This window comes from Myotis daubentonii, chromosome X (genome assembly GCF_963259705.1).
Source record: "Myotis daubentonii chromosome X, mMyoDau2.1, whole genome shotgun sequence".
Lineage (NCBI taxonomy): Eukaryota > Metazoa > Chordata > Mammalia > Chiroptera > Vespertilionidae > Myotis > Myotis daubentonii.
This window is the reverse complement of record NC_081861.1, coordinates 8,676,117-8,693,354: the sequence shown is the minus strand read 5'-3', so window position 1 is coordinate 8,693,354 and position 17,238 is coordinate 8,676,117. Positions and strand designations below refer to the sequence as shown.

The window sequence follows — 17,238 nt, the reverse complement described above, 5'->3', positions numbered from 1 at the left end:
TGTTCAAACAAGTCCTTAAAAATCCTTCAAAATGATGTCAAGTGAGGAACAGATGGAGGAAGTGGAGATGTTTGACCTCTGGAAGATAAGACTTGGGAGGTAAGAGATGGCTAGGACTGATTGAGACATTTATCATACACAAATATTTGTAGAGGCTCAAGAGAGCGGAAAGGGGACCAGCCAACAGAAATAAAGGGAAATAGACTCGAAGCTGTAACTAAGAAATGGCTTTCTAAACATTAGAGCTGCTCCAATTGAGAGTCTATACTACACGCCCAGCACAGAAATGAGGTTCCCTTCTCCTTTGTATCCTAGCATCTGGAACATAAGGTGTTTTTAAAATGTTTGTTTTCTCGAAACCACAGTAAGATACCTTATGAAGTAGTGGGAGACTTGTCTCTGAAGTGTTCAGGATGCTAGAAACCCACATCAGGAAATCTTTAAAAGCCAGATAAGGGCAATGGCTTCATCACCTAGAGGCCAAGGACCACAACAGGATCCAGAAATGCTTGGATGCTGCAAAATGAAATGGCTTTACAGCCTAGAGACAAAGGGGTCTCTCAGAAGCGTGGATCCACTGGCAGCCCAGTGAGCCTACACGAAGAAGCCAGATTTAACATTCAAACCATAAAGGGCAATGAAACGTTTCTCAAGTCAAAGCCAGAACTCCAGTGAGAACATCCATGTGTATCCATCCAGGAAGAGAAACAGCAGAGCACAGATTAGGTTAACCTCCCCCTCATAACCCCCGGCCCCCAGCAATTTACCTTTTAATGAAGACTAAGAACTAGCAGCTGCTTTAAAAAAAATCTTAGGCGATTTTATTGTTATGCTTGTTAATACCTATCAATTAATTTCCTTTTACATAATAACAGTTAAAAAACGAACACCTGCCCCCCCCAAAGAAAAAAAACAACACACACAAGAACAAACAAAAAGATCCCTATGCTTGTTTGAGAAAAAGCAGGGTAAAAAAGAAGTTGCACGCGGGCATCCCACTTGGTAAGCAACCTAGAAAAGAACCACCCAAGAGCGCAAGCAGTAGTAGCCAGAATTAGGCCAAACACCTCTGCGAAGAAATGCAAACAGGGAAAACATGCTGCAAAACAAATCTTTCAACCTCTGCATGGCCAAGTTACTGCAACCAAGTGTGTTATGCGGATCATTAATAGTTAAGATCACCTGACTTTACAATAAGATAAAACATCTTACTTGTTGCACCAAGTCGACGCGTGTCTCTGGCAATATAATTTGCAAAGATAATAGATCTCATGCTGGTCTTACCAGACCCACTTTTACCCATCAATAGCACCTAAGGACAAAGTGGGGGGAAAGAATGAAAAGAAGTTAGCAATCTAAAGCAAATCAAGTCTACAGGGATCTCTCTCTCTCCTGTACTTGATGTTTTCCGGAAGTAACAGTACCAACAACCTGGTGCAGATAATGGCAACTAATTCCTCAACCATCTGTAAAGGCAGAGATACCCAGAATTCCAGGGCCCAGATGCGTAGCTGTCATGAGTCACACATCCTCTTGGCAACAGAACTGCAGTGAGTTTATTATGCTATTAGTATACACTATCATGTATTCAAAACTATGTTAATACCCGGCCAGCATGGTTCAGTGGTTGAGCATCTCGGTCAGGGCAAATGCTTGGGTTGTGGGCTCAATCCCCAGTGTGGGGCGTGCAGGAGGCAGCTAATCAATGATTCTCTCATCATTGATGTTTCTATCTCTCTCTCCCTCTCCCGTGCTCTCTGAAATCATTAAAAATAGATATATTTTTTAAAAACTATGTTAGCGACATAGCAACTTGAGAGGAAACTGAACCCTGATCTCGCATAATCTAATGTTTTGTGCACTGAACTATAGGACAGGAGACTTTAGTATAACCGAAGTTTTTCCTCCTGCTCAAGGTCAACTTTTCCATCTCTGCTACCCATCTCATCCTTTCCACTGACCTCCATGATTCTGCTGTCTCTTCTTTTTCAATGTCCCATGGCCTACAGCAGTGGTTCTCAACCTTCCTAATGCCGCGACCCTTTAGTACAGTTCCTCATGTTGTGGTGACCCCCAACCATAAAATTATTTTCGTTGCTACTTCATACCTGTAATTTTGCTACTGTTATGAATCGTAATGTAAATAGCTGATATGCAGGATGTATTTTCATTGTTACAAATTGAACATAATTAAAGCATAGTGATTAATCACAAAAACAATATGTAATTATATGTGTTTTCCGATGGTCTTAGGCGACCCCTGTGAAAGGGTTGTTCAACCCCCAAAGGGGTCGAGACCCACAGGTTGAGAACCGCTGGCCTACAGGATCAAGTCCTTAAACTACCTAAACCGCCCCCCCCCCCAATCTGGCTGGTTTATTCCTCTGCCCTCATCTTCTGATCCTCCTTGCCTGGAACTTTTATTGTCCAGCCATACTGAACTGAACTGCTCGTAGTTCCTGTCATTGCTCCCAGATCTCCAGGGACCTGTGCACTATGTCTTTGTTTCACCTTGTACTCTCTGCCAATAGCTTTCCATTCCCTTTTCTTTCTTCAGCTAAGCTCCACCCATTCTGCAAAATTTGGTTCAGTGACCACCTCCTCAAAAAGCTTATCTGGCCCTGGCTGGTATTGCTTGGTGGTTAGAGCATTAGTCTGTACACCGAAGGGTCGCAGGTTTGATTCCCAGTCAAGGGCATATACCTGGGTTGAAGGTTCAATCCCCAGCCCTGGTGTGTGTGTGTGTGTGTGTGTGTGTGTGTGTGTGTGCGCGCGCGCACAGGAGGCAACCAATGGATGTTTTTCTCTCTCCCCCTCCCCTTCCTCACTTCCTTCCCTTCCACTGTCTTTGAAAATAAAAAATATCCTTGGGTGAGGATTAACAACAACAAAAAGCTTCTCTGACCCCAATACCCTAGGCTGGCTTAGGTAATTCTCACCTCTGCCTTTCCATGACACTCCTACCTAAAGCGCTGCAAAGACCATAATGCATTGCAGTTACCCATTTTTTTGGTCTGAGCTCCTGAATGGAAGAGAGAATCCCCTTGGTATCTTCAGTGTCTAACATATAACAGATGCTCAAAATATGTTCCTCAAATGAATGGACAAGGTATCAAAACAAAGGTATTAACAAGCACGTCAAACTCGTGGCATGTGGCCTACTGGCCATGAGTTTGACATGCTTGGTATAAAACAAGCAAGTTATTAACAATGAGAATTGTCCAATGGAAAGGCTGGCCTCATGACAGTGAATAACCTTCCTGTCAAGGTCAGCATTTAACAAAGACAGAAAAACACCTGTCAGAGATGCTATAGATTCTTGCACTAGAAGGGAATTGGATGAGGGGAATTCTAAGATTCTTCAAATTTATGAAACACAGTTCTAATCACCTTGCTTTTCAAATGAAGGGAGGGGTACATGTTCTATCTTCAACCCTAAAATAATGTATAAAAGTTCCTAATTGCAAATATAGGGAGTATTAATGAAAGTACACTGCATTCAAGCTCAATTTAATCTAGTTAGCTATATAACTTTATCGCACTAAGGAAATGTTACTCATGAGCCAGTCTAAAATGATAAAAAAAAACCGTTTTTTTCTTATTCATGCACAAATTTCTGCTATTTTCAGATAGCCTTATTAATAACTATAGACAGGCTCATCAAGAACATCCCCTTAGCAAAGTGGAGTTTTTTATACAATATTTATTAGATGAAGTTAAGCCTAAATATGATGTCTTTCTTTTTTAAAAAAATAATTCTTTATTGTTGAAAGCATTGCATATGTCCCCTTTTCCCCCATTGACCACCTCCAGCCCGCTCTCACCCCCAACCCCCCAGGCCCTCACCGCCCCATTGTCTGTGGCCATGGGCCATGCATATTCGCATACAAGGTCCTTGATTGATTACTTCCCACCATCCCCCCTTCCCTCTGAGATTCCACACTCTGTTCCATGCTTCCGAGTCTCTGGATCCACTCCATTTATCAGTTTATTTTGTTACTTAGATTCCACATGAGTGAGATCATGCGACACTTGTCTTTCTCTGACTTATTTCACTTAGCATGATACTCTCCAGGTCCCTCCGTGCTGTCTCAAAGGGTCTTTTTTTTTTTAAATTTAAGAAACCTTGCTTCAATTGTTTATGAAAGACTGTGTTAGGTACTGATCGAAGTGCTCTACATGTATTTGCTCATTTACATGTGGCTCAGTGGTTGAGTGTCAAATTATGAACCAGGCGGTCACGGTTCGATTCCCAGTCAGGGCCCATGCCCAGGTTGAGGGCTCGATCCTCAGTGGGGGACGTGCAGGAGGCAGCCAGTCAATGATTCTCTCTCATCATTGATATTTCTCTCTCTCTCTTCTTCTCTGAAATCAGTAAGAATGTATTTTTAAAAAGACCCTATAATGGTAACATGTGAGTTGGGTTCAACATAAATGTGCAGGCAGAGGCCTGTGTATGTGTGTGTATGGCTTGCAGAAAATGCAAATTAATTTGTAAATTTGGAGAAAAACAAATTCTGTATGGCTATGATAAGGTGCATAGGTGTGGTGGATGGTTTAGTCAGGAATCAGTTTTTAAAGAGCATTCTATGCCACGAAGTCCCTTGGATTTTATTCTATGGGCTTTGAGAAGTTACAAAAAATTAAATGTGTGAATGACCCAGATAGATATGTCTCAGAAAAATTAAATTAAGAAGTAAAGAATGGGACAAGAGTCTGGGAGAACATTTAGAAGGTTCCTGCAACAGTCCAGGAAAAATGGTTACACCACATTTTCTGAAGAGTAACTTCTTACCTTCACCTTCATGTTTTTGATGTACTTAATGCATCTTACCTTTTTCTTCAAGGCTGTATTTGGCAGCGCCCACCTGCAGATATAAACCATAAGACAGAATTTCCATGATGCAATTGCCTTAGAAATTGGGATTAAAGAAATACAAATCAATAGAGATGCAAAAGAGCATGTTTTGCACAACAGCTGTGGGACCTCAGTTGAGTAGAGGCCCTCATTTTCCTAAATTATACAACTGGGTTTATGCTAACCTATCTCCTAATTACATGCTCAGGCGATAGCTCCTAGTTATATTTATTTAGGAATATAAATGAGCCATTAAAATGCAAGATTCCATTTTTCATAACCTTAAATTTTTTTAAGCAAAGCAAACATACACAAGTGCTTTAACAAAGCAAACAATATTGCCATATTTAAATGTCCTCTATTTTTTTAAAGCCGGCCTCCGATTTTAAAAATGTGGGAGCATCTTTAACCCTTCAGCTGTCCTTCCAAGTCATATTTCACTCATTGCAGGCACAAAGGTTATAAAATACAAGATTCAATTGCAGATACAAATTGGCACAGAAAGCACTCGCAAGTCCATGATCTCTGCCCAGGCAATACCAACCCTCCTTCTTAGTCTTCTTATCCTCAATATGATGATGCCAAATCTTCTTTATTGATCATTCAAAGCAATTCAGAACCGTCACCTCATTTAGAACATACCACCCAGGGCTGGTATTAGGCCTGCCCCTTCCCCTCCCAAGGGTTTTGTCGGCCCAGTTACCAACCAGCCGTCTTTACAGTTTACCCAGTCGCCAAAAGCATGATACTAATCAACCTTACTGGTAAACAGAAGCAAGTTATCGCGGGTGGGGTGTCCTAATCCACAACACTCTCTTCAGTTAGAAGCTCCCCGCTCCCCACCCCCACCCCCATTTCCAGGTTTGGCATAATACCCTTCACCCACCCAAGCGATCCTTCCTGCTCCCCTATGGGAGGATCCACTCTCGGCCCCAGATTCTCTTTCTCCATCTTTTTCTCGGAGTCAGATTCTTCCATCGTGCAACAAGTCCTTTGCAGTCCCTTCTAAAGCCGCAGTACTGTTTACGTATTCCCTCCTTGGCCGCCCCCTCAGCCGCCTATTCTCAACGCCTGCAGCCCCTAGTGCTCGGTTCTTGCCTTCGCCTTTGTCCACTGGGGGGCTGCTTTCCCCAGTTACCTTTACCACCTCAAACTTGGCCTCAAGGCGCAAGCCGAGCTGGCCGGCTCCAAGGCTAAGTGATGCGGTGATGCAAAGGAAGAAATGGAGGAGGAGCGGGGGAGCGGGAAAGAGGGGTGGGGTGGGGGTGGGGGTCTCGAGTTTGGGCCTCACGCCCCAAGGTCTCGCAACCCAAAGGTGACTTCACCCGCAAAGAGGTGGGGATGACGAAGGCAGAGGTGGCAGAAAGAGCAGACCCGTGCAGGCACTAAGCGACGATCGCCTCAGCGGGCTCGTGGCTCCCGAGCCCGCCCAACCCTGCGAGTCCGCCGGCGGGTGCGACGTTTACGACCCAATCGCCCGCCCTTCAGGAGCCCAGGTACTTCACTGCAGCCACACGACTGCAGGCCAGCATCACGTGGGCACCTGCCGTAAACCCAGAGCCCGTCACGTGACTGCCGCTACCCAAGGCGCGGGGGGCTGAGGAGAATACCATAGAGACTGCGCGGAGAAAGGCAGAGTGCCCCCTAGCGCCGTCACGTGGCCCGGGCTCGGTGGGGCCCCGCCCAGCGGCTGGCGCTCCCCTGGGGGTCTATCCGGGTCCCACCCGCCAACGCGAGGAGTTAAAGGAGACGCTTGTGATTTCAGTGCCTCAAAGCTAGCTTTTTTTTTTTTTTTTTTTTTTTAACTGCTCTTTCTCCCTTCACATTTTTTGGTGGGGAAGGCCCAGCATTGTCTTTATCTTTCTGTTTTTGAAATTTCTATCTTCCTTTTTTTTAATCATTATTATCAGTCCCTATAACGGAGCTTGTCATTAAATGAGTGAATAGCATCTGAACGGATTGCATCTGTGTCTACCACATAGCGCATAAGGAAAGTTATTGGTGGGACCAGTGGTTCAGCGGGGATCCAAGGACACACACCTATCTCCCCACTTGTTTAAAACTGGAAGGGGAATACATTCTCATATACCATAGTAAAAAAAACCAATAGATGAAGTCCAAAATTGATCATGAAGGACTGCTGATAGGTATATACTTAGTATGTTTAGATTATGAGACCACCAGGAAAAAATGGCCAATAGAGTTCAAAGGGGCAGGGGATAGGAAGTTAGGGGCCTCTTGCTTTTCATCTTAAGCCCTTTTGTATATTTAGTATATGTAAATGTATACATTAAATATATTTATATAAATGTATACATAATGAAATTATACACATACATTTAAACCACATGTATATATTACTTGTTAAGAAAGAAAATGAGCCTACCTGGTTTGGTTCAGTGGATAGAGGATCAGCCTGGGGACTGAAAGGTTCTGGGTTTGGTTCTTATCAAGGGCACATGCCCAGGTTGTGGCTCCATCCCCAGTGTGGGGCGTGCAAGAGGCAGCCAATCAATGAGTCTCTCTCATCATTGATGTTTCTATCTCTCTCCCTCTCCCTCTCTGAAATCAATTAAAAATATATTTCTTTAAAGAAAGAAAATGAAGGGAAGAAGGAAGGGAGGGAAGAGAAGGGTGACTGGATAGGAACATGGCACTTTCTGCTCCCAGACTTCTCCATTTGCCATCCTATACAATCCCTTCTCACCACAACTAGAATGCCTCAAGAAAAATGTATTCTACTCTGATCACAGGATTCCTTAGCCCTGTCACTCACCAATCACCTTCCTTCTCCCCACCAGGTGCCTCCAAACCAGCTCCTGTTCTTTTCCCTGAAAGACCCTAAGTCCCAAACCAGGAAGTCACTTTAGATTCATGGCCCTCCATACAAAACAATGAGATTAAATGATGATTAGTGTCACTGAGTTAAAGCAGTGAAAACATATTTTCTTCAATAACTATTGTCAGTAGGGGGAAAGCTGAGCTCCATTCCAGTTTCTGCAGACACAATTGGAAATTTTACAGGGAACGGGGGAGCGGGCAGGGATCAGTAGAGTCAGAGAAGTGAAAAATTACAAAAGATTGGTCTGTGTCGATGTGATTAAACCAGCTGTGTCTGCTAGCTGGCAGTTACCAAAATGAGGAGTCTATCTTCCCACAGATACTGGAAGACAGAGGCCCTAACTCCTGATGATTACATTTCAAGGGCATGACTCTCAGGACCTTGAGAAAGACACTCTGAGTTGTAAGAGATACATACAAATGTAATCCCTTTTTATCCAATGTTTTGAGAAAAGTAGGTCAGGGACCTACCATCAGACTAGACTAGAACATACTGTAATTCTCCTTGCAGACAAGCTTTCTTTTCAGACAAGCTTCCTTTGTTTCTTTTTGTTTGTTTCTTTTGTTTTGTTTTTTTGGTTAACCCTCACCCGAGGATATTTTTTCCATAGATTTTTTTTTTTAGACAGAATGGAAGGGAGGTAGGGAGGGGAAGAGGGAGAGAGAGAGAAAGAGATGTGAGACACCTCCATCTCCCACATGCTCCCCAACAGGGGGCTAGGGATTGAACCTGTAACCTAGATATGTGCCCTTGACCAGGATTCGAATCTGAGACCCTTCAGTGCACAGGCCAATGCTCTAACCACTGGGCCATAGTGGCCAGGGCACAGACAAGCATTTTAATGAAAAGTTGGGGTCAATGCAGAGCTGAGGGCCATCCTAAGGGTATGGCAAGCCTCTTACTGCAGGGGTTTGGACTGAGTTAGGTGCTGAGAGTTCTGAATTTCTCATTAGTCCTTTTCTACAATTTGTCTACTCCTTCCAATTCTTACTGATGTTGTTTTTGTTCCAGCTGTTATAATACCTGGCTGGGTAATTGCAATAGCCTCCTAAGTGATTTTCCTACAGTGGCAGTGCCAAAGGAGTAAGGAGTGGGTGGAATAATCTAATCTTCATCAGTCATCTCACCCAAAAAGGCACTTAATGTAATTAATATGTGCTTGTTATGTAAAGGCAGCTTTCAAACATAAACTCCACCCTCCTCACCAGGCTTCACCAGCCGTATTGTGTCCTGAAGCTGTATTGTGTCCTTGAACTGCTGTTTTATTTTTTAAAATAATTCTTTATTGTTGAAAGTATTAACATATGTCCCCCCCTTTTCCCCCATTGACCCCCTCCAGCCCCCTCCCCCACCTCAGGCCCTCACCACCCCATTGTCTGTGTCTATGGTCCATGCATACATGCATACAAGGTCCTTGGTTAGTTACCTCCCACCCACCCACCCTCCCCCACCTTCCTTCAAGCTTTAGAAAAATTCGCTGTCTCCCTGTTGCTGGTCTCCCTTTAACTCCTTCTCCAAATCATCATTTTTTTCTGCCCACTTCCCTGTTTCTATCAAGGTCCATGAGGAATAGAGAAAGAAAGGGAAGGGAAGGGATGAAGATGAAAAGTGGGAGAAGTGGGGAGTTGGAAAGAGAGAAGGTAGAGAGGAGAAAGGTGAAAAGGAAAGAGGAGGGTTAGGGGTAGGAGGATGGTTGTGAAAGAAGGGGATTTGATAAATGATTGCAGTATTAAACCAAATTAAGAGTTAATCCCAAAGAATCCTATATAATAAAAGGCCAGCAACCATAACAGTATAACAACCAGAACAACCGATCAACCAGTTGTTATGAGGTACATTGATCACCTCTCGGTCCCTCCCCACATCCCACAGGCTCTGATCACTGGATGGCCAATGGGGAACCACAGGGAACCGGGGTAGGTGACAGCGGGGCAGGACTGGGGACTGGTGAGTGGGCAAAAGATGGCCCTGATTGCAGGCTAGGCCTAGGGACCTTACCCATGCACGATTTCATGCGCTGGGCCTCTAGTGATGAAAAAGATTGTTGGTACAATGCATTCCTCTAGAGGTTAAGATTCTGGTTTCTACCCAGATATCCCTGGCTGATTATTTTTACATTTCCATTAAAGAATCTTGCCTAGATAAGAGATGAAGTTTGCTTTTTATTTTTGTCAAATTACTTTTTAAACTTGTAATTATAGGTTCTTTTCAGAAAGCTCTGTGGGGTTATTCATGCATTTATTCAACAAATATTTGTTGAGCAGCCAGGAAATATGTTAGATGCTAGAAATACAAGCATCCCTCTATTTCAGGTCCCACTTCCTATCAGTGCTTCTATCTAACATTCACTATACTCAGATACACATAAACACACACATGCCAACACATCAACATTCTGTCTGTCCAGATCCTACCCCGTATTTTTTCAACCATCCACCTCAGCAAGAAAAAGTAGCATAGACCCATAAGATCCAATATGATAGGTTTCTTTTTACTACTTTAATTAATTTTGTCATCTTTATCCTAAACCATATCCAAGAGTCTTCAATTTCCAACTGTCCCTCATAACTCCCTTGCCCTTTTTTCTCCTCCACCCTTCTCTGCTCCTTCTGACCCCACAGCTATCATTGCTACTTCCCAGAACCACATGAGTTTATGACTATATCCTGCTGTAAGCTCTTTCCTCCTCATTCCCACCTCTTTGCTTGAAATATCAGGAAATGATCTTCCAGCTAACTGGACTTAACGATTTGATGAATAATTTCTAATGGAGGGATTTTTTGGTTGCCTGCCCAGCATGGAAGGAGCTTAGACATTGCTACTCCATGCTAACAACAAGTAAAAGTCTGACCAAACTGAAAACTCCACGTTTTTTTAGAGTCATCAGTGAAGTAAGTCACAGGGAAAACCTATGCCCCTAAAATCGGAGAGACAGACAGGCAGATCTAGAAAATGATAACTCTCCAGGGCAGGAGCCTACACACAGAAGCCTCTATGGGAACCACTACTGGGGTAGGAAAACCTGAATTGCAATTGATCATTTTTGGGACAAGTCTGAGAGTTAAAAACTCCAGGGCAGCCCAGTCATAGGGGTCCTCCACTCTTTTGTGAGTTTTACTTCCAGGAACTCTATTAGATCCTCACAGTGAATATCAGAGGAAAATATCTTCCTGCCACTGGCAGTAGGAGGGAAAAAGTAATCATTTTTAAAATAAACCAGATTTTCTTTTCTTCTTAACAAGGCTTTCTCTCTAAAGAAACTATTTTGCTGGGATTTCATCAGAGTGCCTAGCCTACCAGAGGAAAGGGAAATGCCCAACTCCAACCTAGTCTAACTATCCTGTTCCACCTAAAGTAGGGGGGACCCTGAGAAGTCCTGATGAAGTTCAGAGTCTAGGGGCAAAGACTGAGACCTAATTTTAGGACTATAGATTCACCCCCTCATTCCCCCCCACATTATAACCACATTCCTAAAGACCTAGTTACCAAAGTTCCTTTCACCCAGTATATCATGTCCACCTCTCAAAAAAAAATTAAAGGCATACAAAAAGGCAAAAAACACAGTTTGAAGAGACTGAACAAGGATAAATACCAGTCACATATGGCACAAATATTGGAATTACCCAATTGTGAATTTAAAATAATTCTGATTAATGGACTCTAATGAAAAATATATCATATGTATTAACAGGTGATGTAAGCAGAGAGATGGAAATTCTAAGAAAGAATAAAAAAGAGAAGCTTGAGATCAGAAAACACTATATCAGAAGGGAAGGTGCCTTGATTGGACTCATTAGTAGTTTGGACAGGATTGAGGAAAGGATCTCTGACCTTAAGGATATGTAAAAAGAAACTTCCAAAACTGAAAAGCAAAGAGAAAAAGACAAAAAAAAAACACAGAAAAGAATATTCAAGGATTGTGGGATAACTGCAAAAGGGGTAACATATGGATAATGGAAATATCAAAAGGAGAAGAAAGAGAGGAACAGAAGCAATATTTGAAGCAGTGATGGTACATTGGGAATTTATTGACTTTTTGAATATTAACCTTGCATCCTGCAACTTTGCTATAGTTACTTATTAGTCCCAGTTGTTTGATTCTTTCAGATTTTCTATCTAGATGATCAAGTCAACTGCAAAGAGAGTTTTATTTATTCCTTCCAGATTTGTATACACTTTTCTTTTTAATTAAAAATGCAATGTCATTTACATTACTACAAAAAAGTAAACACTTAGGTAAAAATCTTTTTAAAATATGCACAATATCTATATCAGGAAAACTTCAAACTCTGGTTAAAAACATTAAAGAACTAAATCAATGTATAGATTTTCCATGATAATGGATAGAAAAACTCAGTATTGTCAAGATGTCAGTGCTTCCCAACTTGATCTATAGATTCAATGCAATCCCCATAAAAATCCCAACAAGTTATTTTGTGGATATTGACAAACTAATTCTAAAGTTAATATGGAGAAATAAAAGATCCAGAACAGCAAACACAATTTTTCAGAAGAACAAAGTTGGAACAGACACTACCCAACGTCAAGGCTGATTATAAGGCCACAATAATCAAAAGAGTATGGTATTGGCAAAAGAATAGACAAATATATCAATGCAATAGAACCAAGAGCCCAGAAATATAAATATAGCCAACTGACCTTTGACAAAGGAGCAAAGGCTGTACTGTGGAGAAAGATAGTATTTTCAACAAATAGTACTGGAACAACTAGACACCCACAAGCAAAAAAAATATATCTAAACACAAACCTTATACCTTTCAGAAAAATTAACTCAAAATGGATCAGGAACCTAAATTTAAAATGCAAAATTATAAAACTCCTAGGAGATAACATCGGAGAAAACCTAGATGATCAGAGGTATGTTGATGATGCCTTTTTAGATACAACAACAAAGACATAATTCATGGAAGAACTAATCGATAAGCTGACATCATTAAATTTTTTTTAAAACTTCTTCTCTGCAAAAGCCAATGTCAAGAGAATAAAAATACAAGCCACAGACTGGGAGAAAGTATTTGCAAAAGATACATCTGATGAAGGACTCTTAAAACTCAATAATAAGAAGAAAAAACTTCTATTAAAAATGGGCAAAAACCTTTACAGACACTTTACCAAAGACAATATATAGAAAATAATCATATGGAAAGATGCTCCATATCATATGTCATCAAGGAAATGCAAATTAAAACAACAATGAGATACCACAATACACGTGTTAGAAAGGCCAATATCCAGGATACACTAAATGCTGGCAAGGATATGGAATAACTGAAACTCTAATTTGCTAGTTGGAATGCAAAAAGTTATCTCCATATTGAAAGACAGTTTGGTGATTTATGAAAAACTAAACATACCAGTACTCTTTCGTTTACCATACAATCCAGCAACTGTACTTTTGTATTTACCCAACTGGTTGAAAACTCATATCCCCACAAAAACCTGCACACAGACTTTTATAGCAGCATTTTCATAATTGACAGAACTTGGAAGCAACCAAGATGTCCTTCAGTAGGTGAATGCATAAATAAACTGTGATACATCTAGAGAATGGAATATCATTCAGCACTGAAAAAAATAAGCTATCAAGGCATGGAAAGACACAGAGGAATCTTAAGTGCATATTAATAAATGAAAGAAGTCAATCCAAAAAGGCTACCTATTTTATGATTCCAACTATATGACATTCTGAAAAAGTCAAAACGATTGAGACATTGAAAAGTTCAGTGGTTGCCTGGGGCTGGGAGGAGAAAGGAATGAATAAACAGAGCACAAAAGATTTTTAGGTGACTAAAACTATTCTATGTAATACTATGCTGGTGGAAATATATCACTATACATTTTTTCATACTCATAGAATGTACAGCACTAAGAGTGAATCTTAATGTAAACTGTGGGCTTTGTTGATAATGATGTCTCTGCAAAAAAGTCTAATAAACACAAATCAGGAAATGCAGATCAAAACTACAATGAGATACCACTTTTCACTCCCTAACATGGCTATAAATAACAACCAAAAAAAACCTTAAAATAACAAGCGTTGGCAAGGATTTGGAGGAAATGGAATTGTATACATATGTCAAAACTTATTAAATTGCATGCCAATTACATCTAAAAAAACTGTAGTAAAAGGAAATATGTCATCTCACCTATCAGATTGCTGATATGGAGCATACTTGACAATGCTTAGGGCTGGTGTTAGATGTGGCAAAGCATTTACTCTCCACACACTACTGGTGATACTGTGAAATGACACAACTACTTAAGGAAGTCATGCTAGATATATACATCAAAGTTTAAATGTGTAAAACCATCTAAACCAGAAATTCCATGACTGGAAATATATTCTAAGTAAGTAAGTGGGCATTGTTAGGGTATCCAAAGGAGGTACTACTGTATGAGGCCAAAAGTGGTGAGGGATTATAAATTTATTAGGTCATCTGGATATCAGATGGGCTGAGCCCCCAAATGGCGCCAGCACCCAGGGATGGGGAGTCAGAGGTTTTAAAGGACTCTACACGGGCTTTTTCAGAGGGCAACTTTCTGGGCAGGTCTGGATCCTGGGAAAGTCAGGAGAGGGAAGACAATGGTCTTAAATGGAATGTAGTTTTAACAAGTGGAATGTGGTCTAAGCGAAAGGGAATGTCGGTTGTGAAGTGGGCTAAAGGTCAGTTCCCAGGGGAGGGGGAAACAATTCAATTATTTGATCAGACCTAACAGACATATGTACACATGTGTATAGACAGGATGATAGCAACAACATTGCTTCTAAATGTGAACAAATACTCTACATATTCAGCAGTAAAGTTATGGTGAAATAAATTATAATACAGCTATAAAATGTAATATTGTGAACTAAGAATTTTATGTGTGCCTCGATATCCTCAGGTCATGCCTGTACAGGCAATAAAATTTGGCCCCTTGCCCTGACTGGTGTGGCTTAGTTAGTTGGGTGTCCTGTGCACCAAACGGTTGTTGGTTTAATTCCTTGTCAGGGTACATACCCGGGTTGCAGGTTTGATCCCCAGTAGGGGGCGTGCAGGCGGCAGCCGATTGCTGTTTTGCTCTCACATCAATGTTTCTCTCCCTCTCCCTTCCTGACTCTAAAAAAATCAATAAACTATGATTTTTTTAAAAAAAAAAAACACGTGGCCCCTAGAGATAATTGTTTACGATAATCAAAATCCCACATTCCTGTGTCCATTTTAACTTCCAGGTCTTCAAAAATACTGTTCCATTTGTATGGAACACCTTCTGAATTTTCCTCTGCTTCACTCTTACTGAACGTTCAGGTCTCAGTCTAAAGGCCACTTATTTACTTGGAGATAACTTCCTGGACCACACTTAATTAGGCTGATTTCCCCTGGTTCATGCTCATATGCCTCATCCAGATTTCTCCTAATCAGCACCTGTCACACTTAGCTTTTTCAATTCGTTGTCTCCACTAACAGACTGTGACCTCACCCTTAAAATCCCAGTGACAGGCTGACACCTGGCGTATAATAAATGTTCAGTGCGCATAATTCCAAATGAATAAAGTGCCTGACAAATAGTAGGCATTCATTAAATGACAACTTTTGTATTGCTACTACTATTTTGTTCTGGACTAGACATTGTGGAAGGAAAAGAGATAGGAAGTCAATGAGAATATTGCAAGTTGCTGAACAGCAGGAAAATTTAGATATTGAGGGTGAATCCTGAGAAGGGTGCTGAAATTTTAGCTATAACTGGAGACACTTTAAAAAAATACTTTTTATTGATTTTAGAGAGGAAGGGAGAGTGAGAAAGAAACATCAATGATGAGAGAGAATCATTGATTGGCTGCCTCCTGCACGCCCCCTACTGGGGATCAAGCCCACAACCCGGGCATGTGCTTTGACGGGGAATGGAACCCTGACCTCCTGGATCATAGGTCAATGCTCAACCACTGAGCCACATGGGCCAGGCTACAACTGGAGACACTTTAAAGGAACACCTACTCAGCAGCCCAGAGACAGCTATTATTATTTACTAGAGGCCCAGATTCGTGCACCAGTGGGGTCCCTCGGCCTGCAGGGATCAAGCTGAAACTGGCTCTTCAACATCCCCTGAGGGGTCCTGGATTGCGAGAGGGCTCAGGCCAGGCTGAGGGACCCCACTGATGCACGAATCCTCTAGTATGCATATAAGATCTTTGGTTAATCTCTTCCCGCCCTCCCCCCTCCTCCCTTCCCTCTGAAATTCATCAGTCTGTTCCATGTTTCCATGCCTGTGGTTTCTGCTCCTGCATTGAGCATCTGCCCCCTGGTGGTCAGTGCGCATCATAGCTACTGGTCGGCTGGTCACTTAGGCTTTTATATATAGATAAATGTACCACAAACCAGACATTATTCTAAGTACTTACACCTATTAACTCACTTAATCCTCAACATGATTACACAGATAAGGCCATTGAGGCACAGAAAGATTCAGTATCTTTCCAAGGTTTGCAGTCTTGTGTATGGCAGCATTTAGATTGACCCTAGATATTCTCCTTTCAGAGCCCATGCCTTTAACCACTGTGTACTACTGCCTTCCCTGAGATGACAGAGGAGAGGAGACACTGTGAAAATCTTTTTTTCATGACTGAGAGATGGGTTGTATTACACAGTTTTATAGACGAGATGGGGAGAAAAAGAGACCTAGGGAAGATGATGTACTGAGTAAAGGGTGCAGATATCCTGCCTAACACTCCAGTGTTTTCCTCCATGGAGCCATCACTTTGCCTGTTTCCTCTAGTATTTCTCTTTCTGCAGGACATCGTGAGGGCAATTATTCACACTTAACCGAACAAGTAAGATATTGTACAGAAAGTATGCATTTCGTGTGGAATAGACATAAAGTATTTCTCACCGAATAGGATGTCTGTCAACATTTGAAATAAAATTCTATATATCCAGTAAAATAATTCTATACAAGGATTATTTTAACCATGGAATATTGTCTGGAAAAACTGAAAGATTGAAATGAGCTTTGGAAATTTGAGTGACTTTGTTTTTCTCTCTTACTTGTCAGCATTGCTGATCATGATTGCATAGTACATACTACATAGCTGAAGAACAAAGGAATAAAAAACTCCAAAATTGTCACAAAACCTGTGGAAGAAAGGGAAGGTGAGAACTCCCAGGGACAGTCTCAGGATCTAACTTTTGGCTCCATGCTCAGACTCCCTTCCATGTTTTCCTCCTCACTAGAGTTACCAGCTTCAGTTTCTTTCTGTGTATATGTTTGTTTGTTTGTTTGTTTTAGATATATCACATTCTGGCCATAGAATCCTCATCTACTTAGTGGCACTTCCCTCAGTTAATCAGAGTTGAGTTGAAGTCCTGTCATGTGACATTGAGATTACGTAATCTAAAGAGAGTGAGCCTTTGTGAGTGCACAAACACCTTTGTGTGTAAATGTACAGAAAAAGTATGAGAAAAAATTAAGGAAAATTATTAACAGTAATTATCTCTGGGAAGGTTGGTGAAACCATGTGGAGTCCATTTGTTTAGGGAGC

General features: G+C 41.4%; 1 protein-coding gene across 4 annotated transcripts in view; it reads right to left on the bottom strand.

The window, feature by feature from the left end:
* Positions 1 to 17,238, bottom strand: part of RRAGB (Ras related GTP binding B) — a 36,947-nt gene that overhangs the window by 19,076 nt on the left and 633 nt on the right. For 2 of the 4 annotated variants that reach the window (XM_059680254.1, XM_059680256.1), the window contains exons 2-3: positions 4,835 to 4,868; positions 1,213 to 1,312 (exon numbers count right to left, since the gene is read on the bottom strand). In XM_059680254.1, coding sequence (XP_059536237.1) covers positions 1,213 to 1,312; positions 4,835 to 4,868 — 134 coding nt within the window. Of the gene's footprint in view, positions 1 to 1,212; positions 1,313 to 4,834; positions 4,869 to 5,744; positions 6,402 to 17,238 lie in introns of those variants that run through there. The other 2 variants (XM_059680255.1, XM_059680257.1) reach the window with 2 other exon arrangements.